This window comes from Abramis brama (genome assembly GCF_963993115.1).
Source record: "Abramis brama genome assembly, chromosome: 5".
Lineage (NCBI taxonomy): Eukaryota > Metazoa > Chordata > Actinopteri > Cypriniformes > Leuciscidae > Abramis > Abramis brama.
In genome coordinates this window covers 44,495,069-44,518,978 of record NC_139967.1, presented here as the reverse complement: position 1 = coordinate 44,518,978, position 23,910 = coordinate 44,495,069, and the positions used below count along the sequence as shown (strand labels likewise).

The 23,910-nt window shown below is 40.0% G+C and overlaps 2 protein-coding genes across 3 annotated transcripts; one reads left to right on the top strand and one right to left on the bottom strand.

Annotated features, from left to right (window-relative positions):
- Window positions 1-6,409: 6,409 nt before the first annotated feature.
- LOC311082367 (uncharacterized protein) lies at window positions 6,410-8,538 on the bottom strand. Its single transcript, XM_084113123.1, has 4 exons — window positions 8,160-8,538; window positions 7,600-7,729; window positions 7,372-7,505; window positions 6,410-7,284 (listed from the first exon to the last, which is right to left on the bottom strand). Exons 1-4 carry the CDS (start codon window positions 8,280-8,282, stop codon window positions 6,499-6,501), a joined length of 1,173 nt encoding a protein of 390 aa, XP_083969249.1. The 5' UTR covers window positions 8,283-8,538; the 3' UTR covers window positions 6,410-6,498.
- A 39-nt stretch (window positions 8,539-8,577) lies between these two features.
- On the top strand, window positions 8,578-23,704 carry zcchc8 (zinc finger, CCHC domain containing 8). Of its 2 annotated transcripts, none has more exons than XM_084115745.1 (14): window positions 8,578-8,781; window positions 9,946-9,986; window positions 10,084-10,158; window positions 10,248-10,353; window positions 10,439-10,516; window positions 10,603-10,706; window positions 10,825-10,890; window positions 11,021-11,081; window positions 11,225-11,352; window positions 13,925-14,061; window positions 14,288-14,397; window positions 16,128-16,214; window positions 16,313-16,427; window positions 22,489-23,704. In XM_084115745.1, the coding sequence occupies exons 1-14, from the start codon at window positions 8,599-8,601 to the stop codon at window positions 23,328-23,330; spliced, it is 2,133 nt and encodes a 710-aa protein (XP_083971871.1). In that variant the 5' UTR covers window positions 8,578-8,598; the 3' UTR covers window positions 23,331-23,704. The 2 variants fall into 2 exon arrangements, with proteins under 2 accessions (XP_083971871.1, XP_083971870.1); XM_084115744.1 differs by having other exon boundaries at window positions 16,310-16,427.
- Window positions 23,705-23,910: the final 206 nt, after the last annotated feature.

The window sequence follows — 23,910 nt, the reverse complement described above, 5'->3', positions numbered from 1 at the left end:
GATATCGACTTTTAAAAATCAGGAAGTTTAATGCCTACAAAAACGACTCGAATGGGACTACAACGAGGTACTTCCCGGGTTTTATACGTAACTAACCCATGCAAAAAAGGGGGCATGGCCATATTTCTGCGGCTTTGTCGAAGAGGAGGAGTTATAGTGGAGAGCTGTAGCCATGCTGTCGAAAGTGTGTTATTTTCACCCAGCTGCCAGGTCTTCTGTGTTCGGGCTTCATACGGACGCTGTAGCTCGTCAACAATGGCTAAAATTTATGTTTGATTATGTTCCTGAAAATTTCAATCGTAATAGCTCTCTGTGCTGCGCATTTTACGGAAGACAGCTTCCAGAATCTCCACGAATTCAATGCCGGATTCAACAAGAAACTGTTACTAAAACATGAAGCAGTTCCAAATTTACAACCAGAGACAGCAGTTGTTGGGCCACAACCTGTAAGTAAGACTAAATAATTTGAAATGTATTTGCATGTATAATTTCAGACGTAATGTTTTAGTTTTATCAAGGACGTAAACAAATGCCAGCGCTGGCTTTAGTAGCCACTTACACGTACAAACGCATACAAACATTTTGAACCTGAATTTGTAATTATGCACTAATTTTGTAAATGTATTTTCCATGTATATTTTATGACGATCGATTTGATCAAGAACGTAAACCAATGCCAACGCTGTTTGTTTATAGCCAGTTAGTTCGATGCTATTTTGTGTGTATAAGACAAACGTGTATAAAGTTAAAAAAAAATATATGTAGCCTAATCGCAACAGCAAACTTCAGCTGCTGAAGTTAAAACAATAACTTTAAAAAACGGTATTACTCAGTCATTTATTCAGTTATATTAAATGTTTAATCAGGAGAAAACCGTATCTCAAAAGCTAACAAGCAGCAGTAGCATTTTCAAGTAACAGCATATCGAAATACATATATAATAATAGTAGATTAGAATAGAATAATAATAATAAAAAATGTACCATTCAGAAACGTTTTGTAAGAGCCGTGTTTGCAGAGGTTGCTTGACTCTCTTCATTGCCACTTTCTGGGTCTGATATTTACATTTGACCGGAGCACATGCAACTTTCGCCCGTAAAGGTAATGGGCGTGAAGTTTACGGACAACATGCACTACGCAGTTTAGCCAATTACAACACATCGGCCCAACTAACCAATCTGAGCCCATTGCCTGTTTCCGAGGGAGTGTTTTCATAGAATCAGGAAGTCAACCGGTCGTTCAAATGACAGAGGAGAAAGCGGCTTACAATAAAGGTGAAATTTATGAAAAATAAGACTTAAACAAAACAAAAAAAACCCCGAAGACATGTTATATTGCACCCCATAAACACAATCATGCAAAGAAAAAAAGCAGTAAACCACCCCTTTAAGAAGGGGTGAGGAGGGTGTGTTCCAACTACAGGGGGATCACACTTCTCAGCCTCTCCATGAAAAAGTCTATGCCAGGGTACTGGAGAGGAGAATACGGCTGATAGTACAACCTCGGATCCAGGAGGAACAGTGCAGTTTTCGTCTCGGTCGTGGAACACTGGACCAGCTCTATAACCTCTCCAGGGTGCTGGAGGGTTCATGGGAGTTTGCCCAACCAATCCACATGTGCTTTGTGGATTTGGAGAAGGCATTCGACTGTGTCCCTCATGGTGTCCTGTGGAGGGTGCTCTAGGAGAATGGGATCCGGGGCCCTTTGCAAAGGGCTGTCCATTCCCTGACCGGAGCAGGAGCTTGGTTTGCATTGCCGGCAGTAAGTCAGATTTGTTTCCGGTGCATGTTGGACTCCGGCAGGGCTGCCCTTTGTCGCCGGTTCTGTTCATAATTTTTATGGACAGAATTTCTAGGCGCAGCCAGGGGCCGCATGGGGGGCCAGGTTTGGGGACCACACGATTTTGTCTCTGCTTTTTGCGGATGACGCTGTCGTGCTGGCCTCATCAGACCAGGACCTTCAGCATGCACTGGGACAGTTTGCAGCTGAGTGTGAAGTGGCTGGGATGAGAATCAGTGCCTCCAAATCCGAGGCCATGGTTCTCAGTCGGAAAAGGGTGGCTTGCCCACTTCAGGTTGGTGGAGAGTTCCTGCCTCAAGTGGAGGAGTTCAAGTATCTTGGGGTCTTGTACACGAGTGAGGGAAGGATGGAATGGGAGATTGACAGACGGATCGGTGCAGCTTCTGCAGTAATGCGGTCGATGTACCGGTCTGTCGTGGTGAAGAAGGAGCTGAGCCACAAGGCGAAGCTCTCGATTTACCGGTCAATCTACGTTCTTACTCTCACCTATGGCCATGAGCTATGGGTCATGACCGAAAGGACAAGATCCCGGATACGGATAGGTGGCTCTGGATGCCTTCCCGGGGAGGTGTTCCGGGCACGTCCCACCGGGAGGAGACCCCGGGGAAGACCTAAGACACGCTGGAGGGACTATGTTTCTCGGCTGGCCTGGGAACGCCTCTTTGTCCCCCTGGAAGAGTTAGAGGAAGTTTCTAGGGAGAGGGAAGTCCGGGCATCTCTGCTTTGACTGCTGCCCCCGTGAGCGCTCATGGGGGCAGCGGAAGAAGATGGATGGATGGACATACACCTTTAAAGTAGATGTACGCCCTTTATCCAGACAGTCTTGTAAAAATGATAAGATGACAGACACAGCACAACTATCCAGATCTTCATTTTTCATCCTACACCAAGACACGAAGACCATCCACTTTAAAGAATAGAGGCACCTGGTCGAAGGGGCACTTGCATCTGCATTCGTGTCCAAAACTCACAATTCATATGATTATTGTCCTGCTGACCTGCCAGACATGCAAGTTTCTCTGGGCTGGGGTGCCATTTCGTGCCCATCGCCTGAGATAGCAGGTCCCTGCTTAACAGAATCAGCCACGGGGGAGCTAACAGGAGATTTAATAACTTCGGAAACCATGGATGGTTGGGCCAGTTCGGTGCAACCAACAATGTCTTCCACTCTTCCCTGATCTTGTGCAGCACTAGTGGCATGATCTTGATCAGGGGAAAAGCTCATTTGCGTCCCTTTGGCCAGCGACTCGATAGAGCGTCCCTTTCCAAGGGAGCATTGGTCAGCGAAAAGAACAGCGGGCAGTGTGAGTTCACCTCTGAGACGAATAAATCAATCTCCGCCTCCCTGAAAAGGATCCAAATAAACTCGATAACTCCTGCCCGGAGTCACTCATTCAAAATGGAGTAAAGCAATATAGCAGAATATAATATTCAATATAGCAGTTAACTGAGTATCACTAGAAAGTGAGTATAGTGAGTATCACTAGAAAGAGCACCAACAGTGGTATCCGTACCACAGTTTGAAAAACATTGATAGTTTTTCAGTATTTAATATACTGTATTTAAAATTTCGTCCGAGTGCTGTAAGCCAGAAGGCTCCCCAGCCCATCAAAGATGCATCCGTCATCATGACTTTTCTTCTGACCACTCTGCCCACCGAAATCCCTTGCTCGTACATGGTCCTGTAGAGCAAAGGGGTGTAAGTGTGCATACAGTGGCATACGTCTGCCGTGACACAGGCTTTTAGCCAAAGTTGAAGCGGCCTCATATGCAGAAGTCCCAGCCAGCACACGACTGCTGCAGCTGCCATCAGGCCCAGTAACCTCTGAAAACACTTTAGGCAAACTGATCTCATGGCTTAAATATGGCGAGGGCTCTGAGCATGGACTGCACACACACCTGAGACACGCGGCTCGCATTACACATGAATCTAGGTTTAGCCCCAAGAACGCAATGCTCTGCCAAGGTTGAAGTACGCTCTTCTTCACGTTTATAGACAGCCTCAGAGATTTTAAGTGGTCCAAAAGCTGATGCTCGTGGCTTTTCAAAACATCCTGATACTGGGCTATGATAAGCCGGACATCTAGATAATTTAGAATGCAAATTCCACTTTGTAAAGGTACTTGCAGTTAGGATCAGCCCGAAAGGGAGGACTTTGAACTGATACACAGCGTCCTCAAATGCAAATCTCAGAAAGCTTCTGTGACAAGATGCTATCTGGATATGAAAATAAGCATCTTTTAAAATCACTGATACTAACCAGTCCCCAGGTTGAATGTGCACATGGATCTGCTTCACAGTAATAATTTTAAACAAACCTTTCACCAGTGCATGATTCAGCGGTTTCAGATCCAAAATGGGCCGGAGAACCTCCATCCATTTTGGGGAATAGAAAGTATAGACCGCCTTCCCTGTGCTTTGGTGGCACTACCTCTATCGCCTGCTACGCCAGGAGAGACTGAATCTCTGCTCGCAAAATAGACACATGCTGATCTGGCACCACTGACTGCATCATGCCACAGAAGCGGGGTGGTCTGCGTGCTAAACTGAAGAGTATAGCCGTTCACAATTGTATTCATTCTGAGAGAGATACCACAGCATTGCCAAAGAGACTATGGGGGCTTATGGGCATGTCCAACAGCCGTGCCTTCTCCGAATCTTGCATGTCTGTCAGCATGAGCCATAAGTGACACTGAAGAACAACAAGACTGCAATACCTTGAGTGGCCTTCTTAGTCGCCCTGAGCACCAGGTCCAAGTGCAACTTCCTGAAGGACTCAGAATCCGGACCCCGTTAATCTAAAGCCTTAAGTTGCATCTTGGCTTAAAAACCTGGAGCACTACCATTGAATGAATGGCCGTTGTTGCCTGGTCGACTGCCGTATACACTTTGTTAGCGATATGGGCGGTAGTTCGGCACGGATTTGAGGGAAGCGATGGTGTAGATTTCCACCCATGTGCAGCCAGGCAGAGATGCATTTTTGTAAGAAAAATATCCATATTTACAACTTCATAAACTGTAATCACTGGCTTCCGGTAACGGCCGTACGCAAGTCTAGTTCCGGCAGAAGAGTGACCTCTGACCCGACGCATGACGTATTGATGAACATGGAAGCGCAGAGGAAAGAGCAAAACAAAACACTGGTCATATAAAAACAAGTCTTTTTATATGAGAGAAGATGATCTTGAGTTTGTTGCCCAGCTCTATTTGTTTGAACCACGAGAGGCGTTTACTCTCACCTAAGCTTACGCTACATCCTACTTCATATGTTGGGTCAGAGGTCACTCTTCCGCCAGAACACGACTCGTGTACGGCTGTCACAGGATGGCAGTTTATAAAGTTTTAAATATGGATATTTTTCTTGCAAAAATGCATCGCCCACTTTATTAACCCACTTTAACATACGTATATCGTGCGTGTCTTTGCTTGTAATAAAGCGTGGCCACAGAGGTATTGTGCTCCACCCTGAGGAAAGATAAACTATGATGTGTGTCACTAAGCACAACATCTATTCAGGCTGTTTATCATCTATTTCGATCAGAAAATAAAATGCAAGTAAAATGAATATATTTTGTTTGGAAACATTTAATACATTTTTATTACATTTAGACTGTTTTGAGCAGTCATGAGTTTTAAGTTAAAAGGAATTTAATTCAATCCATTGAAGTCAATGGAGTTCACACTGGTAATTCTCATACTATATGTTCTTATACATTTCATATAATGATATATTCAAATTAAATTATTTCTCATAAATATTGATACAAATATTTTCTTGCATCACATTTTTTGCTGTAGTTCTTGTAACATTTTACAAAAACATTTTTTAAATTAATAAATAGGGGGTACATGTACTGTAGTAATAGCTTGATAAAACATGGTCACATTCAAAACTTTAAAAAAAGAAGTGTGCATTCACTCATCAGTGAGAAGTTACTGAACAGATACAATATGGTTTTAGTTGAAAAATATTAAGTTATAATTGTTTTATAAAAACAGACCCGGGAATGCAACAGCTGTATACAGTTTTTTAATGCACTGCAAGGGTTAAATGTATACAAACTTGCACATATTACCAAATACACATTTTTTCAAAATAAAGCATGCAATAAGTACTTCTGCTTGAAAATGGACATTTCTTCCATATTAGGTTCCTTCTGAAAAAAGGGAGATATTCCATCTCACTGTAAAGTTTACTTTGCAGGTTTGTTACTTTTGTTTTCACTACTCCTCTTCTTCCTGATGTTTAGTAGGTATGTTTGGGTCAGTTGTAACTATATTTGAGATGTAATGTAAATGTATTTGGATTCTGCCTGTTTTACCAGCTATACTGTGCCTCTCAGATCATCGTTAAACCATGCTGGCTAAAAGTTACCAAAAGCTTTTGGATAAAACAAAACATTCTTGTTTAATGCTTCAACATATTTTAAGCTGAGCATGGCAAAAAGGATGTGAAGCTTAAGTTAAAAATATGAAGATATGAACTATGAGAGATAGTCATTTTCCTTTTAAATTCTTAATAGTTTGGCCTAAAATCACAAGACTTCTTTTTATGAACAAATACTACATTTGTGCCCCCAACATGTGTGGAAAAGACATAAAAACATGATTTTTTAACGGTAAACAATTTATTTGGAATAATTTGGCTATACAACTATAAAAATGTCACCTCAGGACATAATATGCAAATAACTACATTTATTTGCATATTAGACTGGAATACAATACATGGGCCACTCCAGTGATAAGATTGTGATTGGCAAATTCAAGGATAAGCAATAAAATTGGGTATTCGCTGTGTCGTTTCCAGTGTTCTGCCTCGTCACTCAGACCCATCCAGTGTGCAAGAAGATTTCGCATTGCCTCTGGGAAAAGTTCAGTTGCCAGCTCCTCTGGAGGTGGCAAGTTCGTAATGTGCTCAATGTGTTGGGTCTTAAAACCTTCAACCCGGTGGCTAATGGTGCTGTTGGCTGCATTGAACTGCTGGCCAAGCCAACCTGCCACAGCCTTTAAAAGACTGCTTGAGTAGATGGAGTAGCTCTTAAAATGAGTGTGAATCAGTGCCATCACAGTATCCGTTAGTCTTTCCTCTTCAATCATCCCGGTGATAGAGTATTCAACATAGTCCAAGACCTTTGTGGTAGTGTTTAATTGTTCTGCTTCCATATTTGTAAGTAACTTCAGTTTTTCCGCTAGGCTGTGAAGTTTATCAGCAAGTAAACGACACTGGCTTAAGTTCGTTTGCTCTGTTAAGGAACAGTAGTCATGATCTGTAGATGATGAAATATCTGACTGAACTGTGGTTATTGGAAAGATGTTCATTTCCCCTCCGTCTGAGTGTTGATGGCCTTGGTATGATGGACATGTTTTATTATTTGCCAAAATTGTTTGTGCCTCTTGATCATTTTGGGGTTGAACATCCTGGGCACCCAGATGATAGGTCGTGTTTAAGTTGTTGTCATTTATTCGAGATTTCCATAGATCCTTACGAGGAAAAGTAAGAAAAAACAAACAAGACTTATTAGAAATCGTGAAGATACAAAGACATAAAATATGATAAACTCAAATTACCTGAAATGACTCCATAATTGAGAGCTGGTCTTGTTTGCTATATAGTTCAAATGCCACTCGAAAAACTCCTTGAACACTATAGAACCACAGACTGTTGTTGGAAAAAGGAAGTCGTAGCCCTTGGAATCTGAAGTCTAGAGAGCAATTAGGTAAATATTATCCTCTAATAGTTCATGAAAATTAACTATTATCATCCAATGCCCAGGCCAAAAAATGATCATCACATACCTGATGAGAAAACCAGTTTAGTTGCCAGTCCTCGTTTAGCATATTTCGCATGGTATCTGGGTTGGTTTTCACTGCGAATGTCTGTGTCTGAGAACAGATCAGCTCCAAGAAAGAGAGGGATCATCTGATCCTAAAAAAAAAAAAAAAAAAAAAAAAAAAAAAAAATCAACAAATGAATATGAATGTATAAACAAAATTTAATTTATTTGAGGATCCATACAAAATAATTGTACATAGATTACTAAATTTTTTTTTTTTTTTAGGTATCATCAGGTCCTACAAAAATGTTTTACAGCAAAAAGTACTTCTCAGGTATCTCTATAGTTTATTAAAAATTGAAGACAAAAATAGGGAACGTAGGGGAACGCACTGCTTTACTATGATGCAGTTGTTTCCATGCATAAAATAAACTGCCACAAAAAGTGTCCAGAACTCCTCTAAAACTAGCCCACTAAATCATCAGATATGACCAAGCTTAGGCTGGTTTCAGTTTTTCCAGCAGGGTATGTAATGTCCAAAAATCAACAGTGATATGTTACTTGTGTTAGTGGTACACTTACCTCATTTGTGCTTCGTTTAGAAACGTTAAAGGAGTTATTGTTTGTAAGATACAAGAATCGTATTCTCCTTTTCCCACTCTCCCAATATGACATATTGATGAGAGAAACTCCTCCAGATGTCATGATGATTTACAGACAAGAAATTTTTAAAATAGTGAAGAAATAAATAGTTTTATTGCAAACGCCCTGACATGCCAGATATAATCTTTAACGTGGTTACAAAAGGGCATTGTAAAACCGCAAACTCTAATTTAGGAACGGTCATATAGCCTGCTTATGCTTTAAGTATGAAGTATTCCCCAAACGCAGCGTTGTTTCTATCTACAGATGAGTGTATATTATTTACTTCCTGATTCTGGTCTCTAGCCAATCAACAGTCAAGCGTCAGCGCGTTGTAGGATTTGTCCTTCGAACCGGACGCGCTTTGTGATCATCAAACATGGCGGCGGTGGATTTTGGAGATGCAGAATTGTTCGAGCAATTCGATGAAAAAGCGCCAACGCACATTCGTATAATAGATGAAGGTGATGAGGAAGAGGGTGAGAGTTCAGATCGACTCCGGGGGCTTCGGCAGACATTAGAAGTGTGCGAAGAAACAGTTGAGCGTCTGAAGGCAGAGAATATCCTTATAGTGTTTCATCCAGTGAGCGTGCTGGCTTTCGGTTTCGGCTGAAATATGTTTGACTGCTTAGCTTTGCTTGCGTGTTGAAGATAGCTGTATCACTGGATATAGCTGTATCTATTATTGCACTTTTCGATTGTGTTCAACAGACGTTGAACAGTGTTTGTGTAAGTGTAACGTTAGATCAGTTATGTTTAGTTCATTTACGATTAAAGGGATAGTTCACCCCCCAAAAAATGACAATTCTGTCAATAATTACAAACCCCTTAAACTTTCGTTCATCTTCAGAACACAAATGAGGATATTTTTTAATGAAATCTGAGAGCTTTCTGTCCCTCCATTGACAGCTAAGTTACGTAACTACCACTTTCAAGCCCCAGCGACGCAAGTGCCTTGTTTGCGCAACAAACAAACAAACATAATTTACACCATTATTATATGAATCTCCAACGTGCCCTCACCTAACAACGTCCGCTCTCGTGTCAACAACACACACGTGTCGTGTTGCTCTTGTGAAAGCGAGATTTGTAAATAAAGGTGTAAATTATGGCTTCATAAAATTTAGATTAAACCACTGGAATCATGTGGATTACTGTAATGAGGGACCGAAATCTCTCAGATTTAATTTAAAAGATCTTCATTTGTGTTCCGAAGATGAACGAAAGTCTTATGTTTGGAACGACATGAGGGCGAGAAATTAATGACAGAATTTTCATTTTTGAGTGAACTATCCCACTAAGTTTGTACCGACTTTTTAGTTGTTATGGTCGATAATCAACATAATAACTGCTATTTTGAATGTTTTTTTAGAAAAAGCATACTGAAACTCCTAAATTTACAATTTCACATGCTGCAAGTGACATCAAGCATCAAGAAGATTGAATGTTTAGTATTTAGAAACCTTTTCTGTAATATATAACTTTTTTCAAATCTTCAGTCAAGAATTAAGACGGGAAGTTTCTGTAAAACAGCCGCTGGAACAGAAAAATGGTTCACTGGAATAAATATGCTCTCTAATTTCAATATTAGTCTCATCAAACAGATGAAAAATGCTAATACTGATCAATAATAGCTATATGGTGTACTTCTACTTTTTTTTTTCTACTGCTTGTTGTCTGTCTTTATATTGAGTGTTGAATTGTGTACCTTAATGATGATCCACATGAGGAACTGAAGAGAAAGTTGAACATATTAAGTCGTCCCACGTGAGTTAATAACAATTATTTACACTCTGTTTCAATATACGGTTAAACGGCATTTGCAGTTACTGATTTGATTCAATGGAAATTATTTTTATGGCAGGGGTATAAAAATAGCAGACTCCAAAACCGATGGACCGCTCTGTCAGGTTAATTATGGAAACAGCATCATTTCCAAGTAGGTACTTTCTGTAATATCCTTGATTATAAAGTTTAACAGTTTTCAAAAATGTAGTTTTTTTATATGCTTTTTGTGTGTGTGTTTAGACAATGTCGGAAAGACATCGAAGACTTCATCTACTGTCTTGTCGAGAAACGCCTACATGAGTGTAACAATGATCCAGAAGGCTCTGCGCTTCATGTCAACCCACATGTACATCTTTAATATCACTGGACAAGGAATTTAATACAATAGTCTCCATCAGTATTCACAAATTCTGTTTTGTCCTTGTTTGTAGCATTCAAGTTTCGTCATGGAGGAGAGCTATAAAGCGAAGACTTCCAGTGACTCCCAACTTATAAAAAATGCTTTCAGTGTGAGTGACCCAGCAGAACACATTATTCATATTCAATTATTCGACTATTGAAACCACTACTAATCAATCTTGTTTTTGGTTTGTAGATAATAGGGAGTGTTTTATACTTCACCAACTTCTGTGTTGATAAACTTGGCCAGCCGCTGCTGAATGAAAACCCCCAACTGACCGAGGGATGGGAAGTTCCCAAGTATCCTAAAGCTTATAGCCAGCTTATACTTACTGTGCTTTTCACAATCTAGATAATGCTTTCTCTCTATTTTACACATCTATGCACATCACTGCTCCTGAATCATTTTTTTGCAAAGATACCAGCAGGTCTTTGGCCAGATCATTGCCCTCGAGGGCCAAGATGTGCAGGTAAAGGAGAGAAGGTATGGAAAGAGTTTACAATCGCAGCTTTTGGATATTGACGTTTTGATGGTTTTGCAAGACTGATGCTTGCCTTTACCAGCTTGCTGTGCAAGTCAGTAATGTTTTCGATTGCTTGTGTTGTCTTTCCAGACCTAGACCATGCTGTTTTAACTGCTGTTCTGAGGACCATCAACTCCGAGACTGTCCGAAGGTGTTTTTCTCTTCAGTTATTGACTATATATGTACTAGATTCAAATTTACTGTTGCATTGTTATATGGTGAAATCGACATATTGTTATAAATCAAACTTTGAGCCTTTCAAACCTTTTAACCTTTTTTATACTACTGTTTAAGCCCAAAGATATGGCTCGTATCAATGAGAAAAGAAAGGAGTTTTCACAGAACAGCAATCAGAGCAACCAACGCTACCATGCAGAAGAGGTCGAGGAGCGATTTGCAAAGTACAAGCCAGGAATAATGAGGTCAGTCATCTTATGAAGTGCCAATTTTTGCATTTTTTTGTTTAGTAATTTCTTAGTTTTCACATAAGGCAAACACTTAAAGTCCCCCTTCAGTCATATATGTATCACTGTTGTTGTACATTACAGAGAAATGCTAAACAATAATGAGCCTTTCAAATATAATTCAAGCGCACTAGCAAAAGTAATGATTGTGAACGTTTTAATAATTTATAGTGTTTTCTCGGCTGCAAAGATGTTGATGACTGACTCTCATCTCCACAGAATAATAGATGCGCTAATAGAGAGAAATGCATGTTAAGTTAAATGTCATGCATTAATCGCTGTACTAATTTAACTTCCACACAAACACGTGGATATGTGCCTAATAATAGCGTTAACGATAGAGCGAGCGGCCATGTAAAACGTTGAGCTACTACTTGCATGTTTCAACTGATAAGCCATGTTTGAGGTCAGTGAATTATTTTGTTTCCACCTCCTGTGGAGGTTTTTGTTGTTGTTGTGACTAACTGACTAATTAAAATTTGGTCGATTAAGCCTCTTCTCGTCAACTAATGTTTTGTTGAATATTAGGGAACAGCCCTAGGAAAGAGTATGGAAAACTATCATTCCTAATAAGGTAATCTAAGATCAAAACATCATAAAACCATTAAAAAAAATGCAAAAAAGGCATGAAGCGATTCTAAGATAGCTTAATATAAGCTTCCAGAAGTTCCCAAATAAATCTAGTTTGTCATTGATAAATCTCTGTAGGCTATCTTTATATATATAATGTTCATCAACTCACATCAAATGTTGAAAGCATGTCTAGTTTCCACTTCTGGAGAATCACTGTATTTGCTAGAACCGAACATGAAGAGATAGACAGGCATTAACCCCCGAACTGGCCAACAAAAGATCGGGCTGAAATATGAGTCCAATACCTGTGAATTTTACAGCATCTCCAAACAAATGAATCAGCGTACCTTCTGCAGATTTGCATTTATTGCATTCGAGAGTTAGTTCGTCCAAATATGAAAATTGTCAAGCCCTTAAAACTTTTGTTCATTTTTGAAACACAAAAGCTATTTTCAATGTTAGCCAACATCTAAGTTTGTCTTACCAACTTTACCCGTCTACTTTTAACTGAATCACAAATCTGGGCCCGTATTCATAAAGAATCTTAATGCAAAGAGTAGCTCCTAGTGACAAAATTCTAAGAAAATTCTTAGAAATGTGGGCGTTTACTCTTAAATTTAAAGAAAAAATCCTAGTAAAGAAAAAAGTAATTCAGAAAGCATCTTAACCCTTAAAAGATGTCTTAAGGTCAAAATTGTTAGGAGCACGGACGAGGACTTTTAAGAGGCTTAAGAGTTTCTTTAGCAGAGGAGAAAATGGCAGAAAGACAAAGAGGGAGAAGAAATGTGTTGCAGACAATGGATGACAGTGAGTTAATAAGACGCTTTAGATTAGATCGTGCAGGGATCATGTTTGTGTCTGATCTTTTTAGAGACACGCTAACATCTCCGACAGCGCAGAAATGCCATAGCGCCAGAAATGAAAGTAATCACTACATTACGATATTTGGCAACTGGGAAAATTCCATGTTTGATACATTAAAACCAACATTCAAACCACCACTTAAATAGACATGCCAACAATCAGTGTAACTGGAAAGAGTGGAACATTTTTTATCATTCTAAGCAATCAAATACCTTATAGGAAATTAACAGCATGGAAAATAAAAAAAGGATTTATATACACATATATAATGTGTGTGTGTGTGTGACTCTGAGAGAACGGTCAAATAGGAAAAATTACGCATGTAATTTCAAAGTGAAGGCTTAGAATAGACCCTATACTTAAAATCACTTTTTTTTTTTCTTCTTGGTCAACCAACCAATCACAGTCTTCAAAAGATTGTGTCATACATAGCAACGGGGTCAACCCCGCCTCCTCACTAAGATGAAAGTTTTTGTCTTTTCCTTACTCAGAGTTGCTCTCAGATCGGTCCCGAATCGCTCTTAAGCTAAGACTCCTACGTAAAAGTTTTTAAGCTAAATTAAGAGTTTTCTGAGAGGATTCTTAGAATCTTTATGAATACGGGCCCTGATAATTATGCAGCTGCTTTAAATTAGTACAATCTTATATATTTACTGATTTAGTGAATGGGTTAATAAATATTGCATGCACAATTCTAGACTTGTACATACAATTGACTCAAGTACTGATAACATAACATAAAGGCATTTTGTCTTTCCACCCACATTTCTTTGCCCAAATATTTTAACCTGGGAGGATTAGGCCTGGTTTCACAGACAGAGCTTAGATTAAGCCAGGATGAGGCCTTAGTTCAATTAAGGCATTTAAGTAGCTTTTATAAATGTGCCTTAGAAAAAAGAAACATTACTGGTTGTGCATCTTGAGAAAAACAATGGAACTGACATATTTTAAGATATATCAGTGCAAGTTGCTTTCAGTTAAAACAGCTCAAACATGCGTTTTAGTCCGGGACTAGGCTTACGCCTGGTCTGTGAAATGTCATTTTTCTGAAAGTCGACTCAGCTGATATGCAGTTTATATTGACTTTTTGTAGTGAAGACCTCCTTGATGCTCTTGGGATCACTGTAAACACCCTTCCTCCATTCATCTACCGCATGAGGGAGCTCGGCTACCCGCCTGGCTGGTTAAAAGAGGCAGAAATGGAAAACTCAGGCCTGATTCTCTATGATGGTAAGACTGAGTTTGGTATTTTATTATGGCCCGTGTTAGCAACAAATCCCTTAGGTTACGAAACCCCAGAATTGTAAGTTATTACTAAGGGTTTTCATATTGAGGGGTTTGTTGCAGCTGACCGCAGAACGGCAAGACCTTCACCTTTCATAAGCGTGATTAAGGAAGGATAGTGTGTTTTAAATACAATTATGCTGCCATTGACTTATTAACTTTTCTTTGCAAGGATCAAATGATGAAGATGAAAATCACCCCATCCAAAAGACATCTTATGATGTCTCCAAACTGGTTGACTTTCCTGGCTTCAATGTCTCTACGCCACCCAACATAAGAGATGTAAGTGTGCAGATACTCTAATTGTACATGAAACAAACAAAGAAATGCTTGTGTTTCCACATCATGATGCAGCTTGGTATGGTGAAACTTAAGCTACAAACAGAACGAAAATGATGCAACATCTACCACTGACATTCTCTTCTTCATAGAACATCTTGGGTGCGACTCAATCAGCTCCCTAGATCGTGAATCAGTATATTGCGTACACGAAATCAGGCACTGGTGAGGACCCCGACTCACTACACATTGGGACAGTGATGGCTCTATTTCTGGCTGCGTGGCAACATCCTCGATGTACAACATCACTTCTGATATTTATGAACAACATCAGCACAGATATCTTTCTGGGGCCGTATTCACAAAGAATTTTAAGGCTAAAAGTAGCTTCTAACTGGCGAATTTAGGAGCAACTCCTAAAAATAATGGGCGTGTCACTCGTAACTTTAGGACTCCTAATTTTTTTGACTAAGAGTAATTCACGAAGCATTTTAGCCCTAAAAGTAGCACCTAAGCCTGGGACAGCTTAAAAGAAGTCGAGAGGACTCCTAACTCACTAAGACCTATTCACAAACCGCTTTTTGTGGCATTTCACGGTGCGATGTTTTGAAATGCGTATGCGGCGGCTACAGGAGCTTCCGATCGCAAGGGAACAATTTTGCATTGTAGGCATAACTAGGGATGCAATAACGCCACCAACAACAACCAAAACTAGGCTACTCATTGCATGTAAACTAATTGTAACGTTTCATTGTGAATCAAATTAAAATGTTGTTCTCTTTGCAAACGTAGGCAGAGGCATATAGTGACAGATTAATTCAATAATGTTGCAAAGATATTGCATCAATCCATATGTTTCATTAGGCTACTAGGCTATTTGTTTTGCCTTACTCTTTGTTCATTTAGGCTATTTATTCAGTTATTCATCATCTTCCGTCCTTCGCACTACTTGTGTAGCGCACGCATTCTCAGACCTGTCACTCATCATCGTAGGGAAGGTGTTTGGAATCATTCCCGCGTTACAATCATCAGCCAATCAAGGTGGTCACTTCAGTCAAGCTCGTGCATGAGTAATGACGTCATCCATAGCAACGAAGACTCACTCTTAGTTTAGGAGTTGTCATTTTTCTTTACTAAGAGTAGGTCTGAAAGGCGTTGTGAATAACTTTTAAGAGAAAACTCCTAGCTAAAATCTTTTAGTGCGATTTAGGAGTACTCCTAGTGGTAAGATAAAATGCTTTGTGAATTCGGCCCCAGATATTTATTTTTTTATTTTATTTAAAAGTACATTGATAAAAACATTGATTGTTACATATATCTGCAACCTTTCTGCTGTAAATTTATAATAAATCTTAAATAAATTATGTTCACTACCTATCTAGCAATGTATGTTTATGCTGAAATATAATACAGTAATGGCTTAAAAAAACTTCCGGTAAGGCAACATAGTGAGCATTGAGGCTCCCTAGTTTTCACTGTGCATTGTGGGATTTTTTTTAGGGAGCGAACGTTTCAGTGCACAAGAAAGATTTTGGGATTGAGACAGCCCTTAAAATGGATGACTCCCTGATTACTGAACTAGGGAGCTGATTGAGACGCACCCTTTTTCTACAAGCTGACAGTCTACAAATGTGGCTGTGGATGGCTGTTAATGCAAAATCCTGTTTTCCCTCTGTTAAGCCTGTTCTGTTGAAATCCAACAAACCCTTGTGTGTGTTGTCCCCAATATACAGGATTACAGGTCTTTCGGGTCTATTCCAATGCAGCCTCAGCAATGGAAGCAAAATTTTGCTGCTTTTTTAAGCAGTAACTTTCCATCGGTAAAAACCCTTTTCGATATATTTTAGTTTTTTTTTCTGGTTTATTGCATTTATTGATATTTCCCAAGGAATTTATGATCTCTGTATGTGCACAGCAGGCCACCAGCTGCAGTAAGAGGCGTCATGAGTCTGAATCCACCCTCCAGAAGACAAAGAAATTGAGATCTAATTCAGAGCAAACACACCAGGCATCGGATATGGAGATAGAGTCAGGTACACAGCTTCCATTTTGTTAAACACTGTAGGTTTTATTGCATAGCATCTTTGCAGTGAAACAATTTTTTTTCTTTTTTTTTTTTACATATAGTATGTAACTGTGATTTATTTTTTTAATATTTTTTTTACAGAAACACCAAAATGAAAGTTTTCATTGAAACAAAAAGCTGGACAATAGTTTAATAATCAATCACATTTATTTAATAATCAACACTCAAGTGAAAAAGTTGTATAATTAAATTAAACATTTAAATTGCACATAAGGCAGTTCTCTGTTAACTTTTTAATGATACTTTCTACTCTAATTCGTTGTTGAAATATAAACATTTAAAAGTGACTGTAATAACATGTTTTCGTGGCAGATTTATTAAAACATACATTAAATAATAAAGACAAAAGGTTAAGTAAAAATATAATAAATATGGAATAGTGCATATATTTATCAAAATGCTCGTCTCTATAGAGTAGGGCTGTAATATTTACATTTACATTTAGCAGACGGTTTTGTCCAAAGCGACTTACAATTTAGGACTAAATTAAGCGAGTCATTGTGAAGAGACAAAAACAACGCAAGAAGTGCTCAAAATACGAAGTTCAGGCATTGTTCAGAGTAGCATAAGCCCGATAAGGGAGGATTAAAGGAAAAGGAAAGAAAAGTTTTATTATTTTTATTATGAGGTTAAGTGCTCACGGAAGAGATGAGTTTTCAGTTGTCTTTTGAATGTTGTCAGGGATTCTGCACTCCGGATGAGGGTGGGGAGAGCGTTCCACCAGCATGGAACCGTGAATGAGAATGTTCTGGAAAGTGATTCTGTGGCTCTCTTGTGATGGAACCACGAGCCGTCGCTCGTTGACCGATCGTAGGCTTCTAGTAGGGACGTAGACTCTTAGGAGCGAGTGAAAGTAAGCGGGAGCTGAGCCTGTGGTAGATCTGTAAGCAAGCGAGTGGTAGCCAGTGCAGAGAGATGAAGAGAGGAGTGACGTGGGCCCTTTTTGGCTTGTTGAAGACAAGACGAGCTGCAGCATTCTGAATAATTTGTAGAGGTTTAGTTGCACATGATGGAAGTCCAGCCAGAAGAGCATTGCAGTAGTCAAGCCTCGAAATGACCAGGGCCTGGACGAGAAGTTGTGTTGCATGCTCAGTTAGGAAAGGCCTGATCTTCCTGATGTTTTACAGTGCAAACCTGCATGATCGAGCTGTCTTTGAAATATCAAATCAAATCAAATCAAGTATATTTGTATAGCGCTTTTCACAATACAGATTGTATCAAAGCAGCTTCACAGTATTAAATTAAAATAAAATAATACAACAAGGTTTGTTTCTAGTGGAATTTATTGATTGATAAAATAAAATTAAATATCCCCAACTGAGCAAGCCAAAGGCAACAGTGGCAAGGAACCGAAAAAACTCCATCAAGTGACCTAATGGTGTCCTAAAACTCCATCAGGTGACCTAATGGAAAAAAAAAAAAACCTTGGGAGAACCCAGGCTCAGTCGGGGGCCAGTTCTCCTCTGGCATTTATGAACTAGAGGCCGGATTGTAGTTTGAACTGTAAGATTAAAAATATTATATGAATGCCTGGCCGAAAAGATGCGTCTTTAATCTAGTTTTAAACTGGGAGAGCGAGTCCGAGCAACGAACAGTATCAGGAAGACTATTCCAGACTTTCAGAGCCAAATGTGAAAATGCTCTCCCTCCTTTGGTGGATCTGGATATCCTAGGTATGACCAAAAGCCTCGAATTTAGTGATCTTAAAGAGCACGATGGATTATAGGGCGATAGAAGATCCGTTAAATAGACTGGAGCTAAGCCGTTTAGGGCTTTATAAGTCAGTAGCAATACCTTGTAATTAATACGGAACTTTATAGGTAACCAATGCAGTGATGATAAAATCGGTGTTATATGATCATATTTTCTTGATCTAGTAAGAACTCTAGTGGCTGCATTTTGGACTAACTGTAGCTTGTTTATTGAGGATGCAGGACAACCAGCTAATAAAGCATTACAGTAATCTAGTCTCGAGGTCATGAATGCATGAACTAACTTTTCTGCATCAGAAACTGATAGCATATTACGTAGCTTAGCAATGTTTCTAAGGTGGAAAAAGGCTGTTTTTGTAACATATGAAATATGATTTTCAAAAGACAGGTTACAATCGAGTATAACACCCAGGTTTTTTACTGTAGAGGATAAAGTAACAGGACATCCTACGATGTCAAAGTTGTATTGTAAGAGGTTCTGTGGGCGTTTTTTGAAAATTACGCGTCATACAATCTTTTATATCTTTAACACACTCTGTCAATTTGGATAATTTAGCGTTTTCATCCGGCCGTGATGAAATATATATTTGAGTGTCATCAGCATAACAATGGAAACGAATTCCATGTTTCCTTATAATATTTCCAAGTGGCATCATATATATTGAGAATAACAGAGGGCCCAACACAGATCCCTGCGGCACTCCATAGTTTACTGAAGTTATGATCGATTTTTCTCCATTCAAATAGACAAAATGGTAGCGGTCAGATAAGTATGATCTAAACCAGCTTAATGCTTGTCCTTGAACACCAGTATAATTTTGTAGTCGATCTAAGAGTATTGTGTGATCTATAGTTTTGAACGCAGCACTTAGATCAAGTAAAGCTAGTATTGAGATACAGCCTTGGTCAGAAGCTAAAAGTAAATCATTTGTGATTTTAACGAGCGCAGTTTCAGTGCTATGATGCGGCCTGAATCCTGACTGAAACTTTTCATAGATATCATTTTCTTGCAAGAAAGAGCCCAGTTGAGCGGACACAACTTTTTCTAGTATTTTAGACATAAATGGAAGATTTGAAATGGGTCTATAATTTGCTAGATTATTATGATCTAAATGTGGTTTCTTAATGTGAGGTTTTATAACTGCCAGTTTAAATGTCTACTAAACTTTTCATGTCCTAGTCGGTACGTGGGAAGCGGTCCTGACACAATGATCGTTATTTCAGGCGATGTGCTGCGTACCGTATCGATCAGATTCCTGAAGTCTTTCTTCAGAACCTCCGTCTGGTGCAGCCTGATGTCGTTCACTCCCGCGTGCAGGACCACAGTTCCGACGCGCTCGTCACCGTTCAGAATCTCGGGAACGCAAGCAGCGATTTCAGAAATACGAGCACCAGGAAAGCAGTGACTGTGCACCTTACTTTTACCTAACGTAGCGTGTACGTGCCGAACGATGGAATCGCCGATGATCACAGCATCGCGTTCAGTTTCGCGAAGAGGGGAGAAGCGGTTTTGTGTGGATAACTCGAAAACCGGGAGGGTCGGAGAGAGTCTTGGTCTAGACCTGACTCGCGTCTTCCGCTGCGGAACCATCCAGGCTTCGTGGTGGCGTGTTGGAGCCGGAGTGAATGAGACCATGGCTGATCGCGACCTCGGCGCTCGGGACCGATGCTGAGTAACGCGCGGAGTAGACGAGGTCGGAGTCAGCGGGTTAGTAACGTTAATCACTGATTTGTGTGCATCGGCGCGTGATGTTTCAAGAGCTAACCGCCGGTCTATCAGCTCGGCCTGTCTCACTAAAAGGTCGTGGATCTGTTTCTCAACAGCTTCCAGCTCAGACTGCAATGCGTGCAGCTCAAATGTGTCCTCACCTGCACCAAGAGGTAGACTACTTACATCTGATATATTCGCCATGTTTGTTTGTAAGTGAGTGTGGAGAAGACGCGTTCAGCCGTGATCCACGGACGTAACCTATAAGAGTATCCGGCGTTGGATCACTAATAGGCTAGAGACGCGTCTGCTCAACAGTCCGCGTTGTAACTATGAGGTTTGAGCAGTAGTGCTTCTCAGTGAGGAAAAGTAGAAAATGTTCGTTGTAAGTGAGTTTAAAGGGAAAAATCAAGAATTATAAATCAAATCGATAGAGCTCCAAAGACAACAACGCGTTCAGACGCGATGCGACGCATGCGCATGATCTGTGGTCTGTGAAGGTCAGCTGGTCATCCAATATTACTCCAAGATTTCTGACCGACCTTGATGGGGTGATTGATGATGAATCTAGCTGGATAGTGAAGTCGTGCTCTAGAGACGGATTGGCAGGGAGGACGAGAAGCTCAGTCTTTGCCAGGTTGAGCTACAGGTGATGTTCTTTCATCCATGCCGAGATGTCCGCCAGACAGCTTGAGATCCATGCAGCTACTGTGGGATCATATGGTTGAAATGAGAGGAAGAGCTCAGCAGACAGATCCAGGAGAATGAGAACTGAAGATTTGGAAGCAGCTTTTGCAATCCGTAGGGCTTCTGTGACCGACAGTAATGCAGTCTCAGTTGAATGCCCTTTCTTGAAGCCGGATTGGTTGACATCCAGCTGGTTGTTCAGAGACGAGAAGGATGTTACTTGGTTGAAAGCAACTCATTCAAGTGTTTTCGCAATGAATGATAGGAGGGAGACAGATCGGTAATTCTCTACAAGTGATGTGTTTAATGTTGTTTTTTTAGGAAGTGGAGTTACCCAAGCCTGCTTGAATACAGTAGGGAAAATGCCAGTATGGAGGGATGAGTTGATGTGTGTGAGTGCTGGTAGAAGTGTGGGAGAGATGGCTTGTAGAACGTGTGAGGGGATGGGGTCTAGAGGGCAGGTGGTAGGATGACTGGAGAGGAGAACTTTAGATACTTCTTCCTTGGTTAGTGGAGAGGAGGAGAAGACAAGGTTATTGGCTGTGGGAGAGGTTGGTCTGGGTTCTTGTTCTATATTGGAGTTTTGAAGTGCTGGAAAAAGATGTGTGACGTACTTGAAAGCATTTTACTATTCCTGCCAAACTTTCATGGTTACAGTTAGTGTTACTACATTAAATCCATGGTGAATGTTGCTGACCTGTGGACTTGAAGCCTATAACTAGATTATTCATGGCACAATATTTCTCCTGGTTTCCACGCCAGAGCTGTTTGATCTAATAGAGATCTACAGTTAATAACGGAGAAATTTGAATGCTTCTCCCTAGATTTCGCAGTGATGTTATTACTTCTGTGGCGAATTCAAATGCTTTCTTTTCTGGATCTCTTAGCACTGTGTAGTAAGAGTGTCGCTTGATCAAGATTGGCTCGCGCTGCACAGACATTGGTCCAAACTGAGCGTGAAGCACAAAATAATGAGTAGCGCAGTTTTCGTTCCGCTTTCATTACTTTTGCCATTTGATGTTGGGCAACGTTGTGGTGGTCGCGCCATCTTTAACTTCTCAGTCCACTTATGAATAGCGCTTTGCGCAAGCGCTTTGGAAAGGAGACAGCGGCACAGCCGCGCCTTCCACACGTTTTTAGATGTGATATGTGGAACGTTCTACGGGCGATGCGCGCACATTTTAATGAAAATATCAAGCGCTATATCGTACATTTTTACATTGTTACAGACAATGGTGTACCCATCGATAAATACAAATACCGTTTTATCGCCCAGCCCTACTATAGAGTAATTTTTTTTCTTGAGTTTATGGACATTGAATGATTTTCCTAAGGTAACTGTAATGTTTCGTGACATTGTTTACAAACTGTTTTATTGACATCTTTTCACTGTAGAAACTGACTGAGCGATTACATACTTTTTGATGTTTATATTGTGCTGTAACAAGTAGTAAAGTGGTAGAGATTCATTTTCGGTTTTGGACGAAATAGTTTTGTAGGGCCAAAATCAAGGGCCATAGCAGTAACATTTCATTAGCACTTCTCAGGTGGCATGTTTTAAAGGGATAATTCACCCAAAAATGAAAATTCTGTCATTAATTACTCGCCCTCATGACGTTCCAAACCCGTAAGACTTTTGTTCATCCTCAGAATAAAAGCCTAAATTCAATCTGTTCACCATATAAAGCGATTGAGTCTCTTCAGAAAAGTTTGGACTATAGGCTACTACCGCTCAATTCATATGGATTAGTTTTATGATCTCTTTATGAACTTTTTGAAGTGTCAAAGTGGTAGTTGTGAATTAAAATTTTTGGGTGAATTATGTCAGTGCCTCACTAAAAAAAAGACTTCATAATTGTGAAAAAGACAATCATGATGATTTAGTTTTTGTTCTTCTACAGATCATGACGCGCCTCAAATGAGATCTGATGGTTTCCAGTTCCACCCACCACTCCCTCCTGGTTGTTCATCCTTGAGCGTTCCTCCACCTCTACCGCTGGGAACGCCTCCAACCACACCTCCAGTCCCTAAGGGTACTCCACCAGCAACTCCACCTACAAGTGATTCTCCATCCACCCAAGGAAGGGGGATGACGGAGGGGGAAGAGTCAGAGGATGGGCTGACTTTGGAGGAACTGGAGGAGCAGCAAAGACTTCTTTGGGCAGCCCTTGAAAAGGCAGATACTACAACCAACAGTGATTCTGAAGCTGGAGCTTCTGGGACCCCCGTCCCAAGTTCACCCAGTGTTGTCACTTCGCTTAAGCTTGACACAGAGGAAGAAGGAGAAAAGATGGAGGACTTGAGTCATGCTTATGAAATCCAGAGCACACCAACTTCACCCGGTGATCCGGTAACTAATTGCGAGGGTGAGACAATAGATAAAACAACCTGTGATGGTCAGGAAAAACATTCAATCAATGAAAACGTGATTGATTTGAGTGATATTATCGTCCTGGATGAAATTTACGAGGAAAACAGTAATAATGACGCTGCAACGAATGAAACTTCAGCCTCTCCACACATAAGCACACAAGAGTCAAACGCTCAAGTGGCTGATGACACGGAGGAAACTGCCATAAATAAAGTAGCTTTCGTCCCGCACCGTAGCAGATTTGCTGCGGGAATAATTCCTTTTGAGGACACTCCTGAGTTTACAGAAGTTGCTGAAGCAACGGGGGTTTACCTCAAGATTCGAGATTTACTAAAAGGCTCTCCAAGAAATCAGGCAAAAAACAAGAAATAATTGAAGTCGTCTGTTTTTACTGCCCACCTGTGGACAATAAGCATTGTTTGTTTCTATTACTACAGTCCTTTTGTAAGTAGTTTTACTTTGGTGCTTTGTATCTTTTTACTGCTATCGTGTGATTTTTAAAAACACAAAAAGGTTACATTTGATTTGTACCTTATTAACTGACTGTGGGTACTTGATTTGTGCGCATTTTTTTTTTTTTTTATTGTTATTCTTCCTGTTCAGTTTTCTGTTATTTCAATTATTGCTACATCTCATAGCATGCTCATTTGTATGCCCGCCATAGATTATCTGTGTAATTTATTGTGAATATCTTTCAGCTTAATTTTCTAAAGAATTCTCACTCAATTAAAAGTTTTTAACTCAAACTTGGTAGTAAAATTAAATCATTGCACTTGAATTTTTACAATTCTTTTATTAATGCAATTCTTTGCCTGTTCTACATGATCTTAATTTTATTTTTCTTTATACCATGGGCTGTCTGAATACTTGATTCTGATTGGCTGCAAGGTGTGCGTTCTAACCATGTAATGCACCGGTAGGTCAGTTTGATCACCGCTCTGTATTACTACGC

Excerpts from the sequence above, each read along its gene's own strand:
- zcchc8 (XM_084115744.1), top strand. The coding sequence starts at position 8,599 with ATGGCGGCGGTGGATTTTGGAGATGCAGAATTGTTCGAGCAATTCGAT. Across the intron at positions 10,354-10,438 it reads CGCTTCATGTCAACCCACAT|CATTCAAGTTTCGTCATGGA; the intron begins GTACATCTTTAA and ends CCTTGTTTGTAG. Across the intron at positions 10,891-11,020 it reads GTGCAGGTAAAGGAGAGAAG|ACCTAGACCATGCTGTTTTA; the intron begins GTATGGAAAGAG and ends TTGTCTTTCCAG.
- LOC311082367 (XM_084113123.1), bottom strand. The coding sequence starts at position 8,282 with ATGACATCTGGAGGAGTTTCTCTCATCAATATGTCATATTGGGAGAGT. Across the intron at positions 7,506-7,599 it reads TAAACTGGTTTTCTCATCAG|ACTTCAGATTCCAAGGGCTA; the intron begins GTATGTGATGAT and ends ATTGCTCTCTAG. Across the intron at positions 7,285-7,371 it reads CAATTATGGAGTCATTTCAG|GATCTATGGAAATCTCGAAT; the intron begins GTAATTTGAGTT and ends TTTCCTCGTAAG.